Source organism: Lygodium microphyllum, chromosome 15, assembly GCF_053477565.2.
Source record: "Lygodium microphyllum isolate KBCC chromosome 15, Lygodium_microphyllum_v1.1.10, whole genome shotgun sequence".
In the NCBI taxonomy this organism is placed as follows: Eukaryota; Viridiplantae; Streptophyta; class Polypodiopsida; order Schizaeales; family Lygodiaceae; genus Lygodium; species Lygodium microphyllum.
The window spans coordinates 123,322,829-123,328,487 of NC_141149.1; the positions used below are offsets into that span (position 1 = coordinate 123,322,829).

Sequence of the window (5,659 nt, forward strand, 5' to 3'; positions counted from 1 at the left end):
AAGGAGCAAGAGCAAGAGAGAGAGACACACAAGATTTGGGAACTCCAACAAAAGTTATGGTGGAAGGGAGTGAGCTCGGAGAGTGGAAGCATGCAAGCGAAAGCAAAAGTTATGGTGGAAGGGAGTGAGCTCGGAGAGTGGAAGCACGCGAGCGAAAGCAAAAGTTATGGTGGAAGGAGCAAGAATGGTGGAAGGAGCAAGAGCAAGAGAGAGAGACACAAGATTTGGGAACTCCAACGATCACAATGTGTGATCGGCCTTTCTAAGAGCAAGAGAGAGAGACACACACAAGATTTGGGAAATTCAACGGTCACAATGTGTGATCGGCCCTGTTCGTGCGATCGCCATAAAAGTTTCACAACAAGGTAACCCTTTCCCTGCTGTGCCAAGGATTGCAGGGGTATTTTGATGATTTTCTAACCAAATGGGGAATTGGGAATTACGTCCAAAAAATGAGTGGTAAATTGGTAATTGATTGTCTGAACTTCGATGTCCAGCAACTGTGAGAGGACTTGGGGGCTCAGGGTTTAGCAAAAGCTTCCGGTCATGGCTTCCCTCAGCTTCTCTGTGCAGCCGGGCTGCCCTAGCCGCGGCCTCGGCCACGGCCTCGCATCACGATCCACGTCTCTGCTCTCCTCTGGCCGCGGCTTCGCCAGATTCGCCTGCTTCTCCGCGCACCCTCCGGCCTGCAAGGCCTCTCTTGAATGTAGGGCCACAGTCTCTGAGAAGGTCGCAGAGAAGTCTGTGATGCAGTCGCCTTCCTCCTTCCAGCATTGCTTTAGTACGAAACAGGACGGCTTCCTTTATTGTGAGAATGTCAAGGTCCAAGACATCATGGAGTCCGTGCCGGAAAAGAGGCCATTTTATCTCTACAGCAAGCCACAGCTTACCAGAAATGTTGAAGCCTACCTTGCTGCGTTGGACGGCCTCGATTACATCATTGGCTACGCCGTGAAGGCCAATAATAATCTGAAGATTTTGGAACATCTTCTGAGTCTTGGCTGCGGGGCAGTGCTTGTCAGTGGGAATGAGCTAAAGCTAGTACTGCATGCAGGATTCGATCCGTCCAAGTTCGTACTCTTGCTCTTGTGTTGTTTCACTGGAATTTTCTGGTAATCCGTAGACACGAGGGGATGACACCAACATCTCTAATTGTGTCCTACGTTTTTGTTGCTGTCAAACTATGCTCGTTGCACCTCCAGAACTCGAAATAATACTTATTCATGCTTCCATTTGGTCTACTTCGATTGCTTGCAGGGAGCATTAGCTGAACTTATGCAGTCTTAAATTTTAAAAACCTTGTTGCCCAGAGTGTTTTGTTAGTAATACGGATATGCGTCACATGCATTTTGTATAGACATCTATATGCACTTTAGTTAGCTGGGAGTGTTAGGTGTTTCTCAGTAGTGTTTTCTCAAAATCGGTTTTACTTGTGCAATTACTTAGTGCTTCTTGTTGAGACTTGGCTACATCAATGTCCTTATTAGCTTTGTTTTGAGTTTTGCTTGATTCAGTTTGTGGTGATTAGGTGTATATTCAATGGGAACGGCAAACTGCTACAGGAGTTGGTATTAGCTGCTGAGAAAGGAGTCCTCGTGAATATTGACAGTGAGTTTGATTTGCGACACATTGTTGAGGCTGGGCGCATCTCAGGGAGACAAGTGAAAGTGCTTCTCCGTGTGAATCCTGATGTGGATCCGCAAGTATGAAACATGGATTTTGACATCTGAGATCTCCTCCTGCAGAAGGTGCTAACAAATTGTTATTGTTTATGAAGGTCCACCCTTATGTTGCAACGGGCAATAAGAACTCTAAATTTGGCATTCGAAATGAGAAACTGCAATGGTTTCTGGATGAGGTGAAGTGGTATCCCAAGGAGCTTTTACTTGTTGGAGCACACTGTCATTTGGGATCCACCATCACCAAGGTTTGTTGGCAGTTCATAGTTGCTGTCTGTCTCTGTACTGTATGAGGATTAAGTTTGAAGTTGTCTTTTTGTCAACAGGAGAATAATTAAGCTTCACCTAAAAATGAGAAATCTGTTTGTTGCTGTTGGACTAAAATGAGCTTGCAATATAAGGCTAAAGAGCAGTGTGCCAGATATGTGTGTGCGTGTGTATAGTGCCTTATTTTAAACTTTGGACATGACTTAGATTTTCTTGTCTTTACCAGACATAAACAGTCCTGAAACATGAGGCAACCATTTTTGATATGGTAATTCTAAGACATGCCCTGCTGAGTACTGGCATGGGAATAGAATGCGCGGTTTGGCTGTAGGAAGCTAGCTGAAAATTCCAAGTATCCATGCACAAACCTTTTAAGCTTTGATATGCATCTTTCATAATGAAGGGGACTGGGTGGTTGCTCAGGTCATGAATTGAATGTTCTGAGCAAGAAGTGGGAGAGAGGTCAATAGAGATCAGGTTACACATGAACTATTCATGCACTGAAGGAACTGTAAAGTGTAGGTCTCGTAATTTTGGAACATCATGGAAAGCTAGCTTTGAATGCTTGTTGAACCAATGATGTGATGCCGTACACCAAGTGTAACCGCAAAACTCAATGTTTCTATCCAGATCAGGGAATGATTTTATGTTAGAGATAATTTTCATGTAGGTGGATATTTTCAGAGATGCAGCAGTTTTGATGGTAAAATATATTGACGAAATACGGGCTCAAGGTTTTGACATTAAGTACTTGAATATTGGAGGAGGCTTGGGAATTGATTACTATCATATTGGTGCAGTTATACCAACCCCGATGGACCTAATTAATACTGTAAGGACTTCTATCTTGATCCTTATGCATGGAAATGTTAAAACTGTACTGTGTTTTTCTCTGATGTGTATGTAGAAGTTTCTTGCCTGGGGTCATGGTTGAAAGAAAACTCACAGATGAGATCTACTTTGTTTGTGATAGGTCCGTGAATTGGTTTCCTCAAGGGGCTTGACATTAATTATCGAGCCTGGAAGGTCTCTTGTTGCAAATACAGCTGCTTTGGTGAATCGAGTGACGGGCGTCAAGACAAATGGAAACAAGAATTTTATAGTGATTGATGGAAGCATGTCTGAGCTTATTCGTCCCAGCCTGTATGGTGCTTATCAGGTATGTTCCTTATTGTTCTAATATCTTGTCTCAATGTTCATATATTTAATGTTGTGTCCTGACTTTTCCATTGTGGAATGATTCATGTAAGTGCCAGAAGCAGTTGATACAACTCGTAGAATCAGGGCTTAAACCTTGCTGTATCATTTGATGCACTGAAGGCAAAAGCATTTTGAAGCTTTCAATACATACTGCCGGCATTGCTGTTGTTCTTTGTATTATTAAGCACAATTCTGTAGTGGGTTTATTCTTCATGATTAGTGTGTTCTTCACAGACTGTTGAGTAGCTTAAGTATGCTAGAGGGTGGACTGTTTTGTAGGTTGACTGATACAATAAGTCAATACATTTCCAAAATTTTGTTGGACTTTTATTAATAGGAGATTTTCTTAGAGCGATTTCCTTCACACTGAAACTTGTGCAATCAAATGTTTTTTTTTGCAGCATATTGAGCTGGTTGCACCCCCTTCAAATGATGCAGAAATAGCAACATTTGACGTAGTAGGGCCTGTGTGTGAATCTGCTGATTTTTTGGGCAAAGATCGAGAGTTGCCTACCCCTTCTGAGGTGATAACGTAGCTTTGGCTTTCTGGCCTTCCAATTTTTATGCAGAAGAGGGAATAAAGGATTTATTAGTATAGGTGTGGGCAGACCTTCAACTGTTAATGATATTAACTCTAAAAATCTGCTGTTGCAGGGTGCTGGCTTGGTGGTACATGATGCAGGGGCCTACTGTATGAGTATGTCCTCATCATACAATCTAAAGATGAGGCCACCTGAGTATTGGGTACATCTGCTGTTCATAGTCTTTCCATCATTCTTTCTTGGTTGGTACAACAGATAATTCTAAGCTGCAGTTTTTGCTTTTTTTAACAGGTCGAGGCTGATGGATCAATCAAGCAAATTAGAAAGGGGGAAACTTTTGATGACCACTTGCGCCTTTTTGAAGGCCTCTAATCTGAGAAAACTTTACTTGCTTGATGTTGATACTTGCTACAATGGCAGCATACAATTTTGGCTTCAGTAATCTGCTAAAGAATAAGAGGCGACTTTCTGTGATCTATCGTTCAGACAAAAACCCACCTGATCTCAGCTGGCTCCTGGTCTCTTCCTGCAATCTGCTTCTGGATGTGTCAGGGCTGTATGTGTTAGTAGTTCTTAGCTGCAGAGGGAAGACGTGAAAGTGAAGCACTGGTGCTGTAAACAGGCTCAGGCTAATCCCGGAAGAATGATCATACGGGATCCTTTTTGCACCGAAACCTTGGCCAGAAAAGTCAAACATTGATTCATACTCTGAACATTTCCAGCAAATTACAGTCATTTAAAGTTATCGCCTTCCTGTTTGGAAGATTGTGAGCATTGTTTGGTACTGGCACGGAGTATTGCTCAAAATGGAGAAAGCTGCCCAGAGAATTCTTACAGCTCTGGTAGTTTGGTAACTCTCCTATTGCCTTTAGTCTGATTTTTATTATTTAATAATACCATAGCGAACCTTAGCCTAATGCAGACTATTTGGATATTTAGCCGGTATATTTGCTTTTGAGTCATAAAATTTGCTTGAAATGAAGATTAGTGTTGGTCCAGGTATTGAACTCAACAGTTCTGATCATTGCTGAATTCTTGACTGGGTTCCTTTGCATTTTTGTTTGTGTAACAATCAGAGAACTTATCTCTGAAGCAGACACACTGCATATTGAGTTTTGGTGATTAAATCAAGTTTTGATAATCAAATGATGTTGTGGTTTATGCACTTTCTTGAGCTTCAGCTACTAACTTGTCAAGAAAATGAACATACTGATTGAGCTGTTCTCGAATTATTTGTATTCTATTTTGGACTTAAGTATTGAGTTCTTGTCAAACATCAGTATAGCTTAATTGAATATAGCTATAGTACTTTCCTAAGAAGCAGCAGTGTATAAATAAGAGAAGCTCTAGTTATGGCTGTAAAGCATATGGTTTTGTGAGAAGTTAGAAAAGACACTTGCATTTGCGAATGTTTTCTTATTTGAAGGTAGTTTTTCTGTTATTTTTTATGTTATTGAGTTAACCGTCTAGAAGAGCAATACGGAAAAAGGGCATGAACATTTCACAAAAGGAACATCACTCCTATTTTTTGTGGGATTCCTTCCCAAAACACATCATGAGTTGCCTTTTTGATTGATAAGTGTTGGGGTAATTATACAACATGAAACTATTGTGCATGTCACTCAAGTTTATCAAAACAAACAGAGCTCCCTATTTTATGTGAAATTCCTTCCCAAATTTCATGGAAAGGTGATATGCACAAAGAATTTTGCAGTTTTGACCTAACTCACTATGGAAAGCCTTTTACTTTTGACATCATCACAATATCAAATGTTTGAAGGCACAATGATGGTAGAGACCATAGGAGAGGTTCTCCTCTATAACCTGGATTGGCAAGATGAGAATGTGATGGGAATTAAATGAGTAAAAGTAGGGCATTTGTTTGGTCTTTATCATAGCATGAGCCATGTTCTTGATTGATATATGTTGGAATAACAATATGTGTATGTACTATTGCGCTTGTTAAGTTTC

The 5,659-nt window shown here is 41.0% G+C and overlaps 1 protein-coding gene across 1 annotated transcript; it reads left to right on the forward strand.

Annotated features, from left to right (window-relative positions):
* The first annotated feature begins 349 nt into the window (after positions 1-349).
* LOC148025011 (diaminopimelate decarboxylase 1, chloroplastic-like) lies at positions 350-4,723 on the forward strand. Its single transcript, XM_087694708.1, has 9 exons — positions 350-365; positions 498-1,070; positions 1,529-1,703; positions 1,778-1,927; positions 2,617-2,778; positions 2,920-3,105; positions 3,548-3,670; positions 3,801-3,890; positions 3,980-4,723. The coding sequence occupies exons 2-9, from the start codon at positions 547-549 to the stop codon at positions 4,058-4,060; spliced, it is 1,491 nt and encodes a 496-aa protein (XP_087550834.1). The 5' UTR covers positions 350-365; positions 498-546; the 3' UTR covers positions 4,061-4,723.
* The last annotated feature ends 936 nt before the right edge of the window (positions 4,724-5,659 follow it).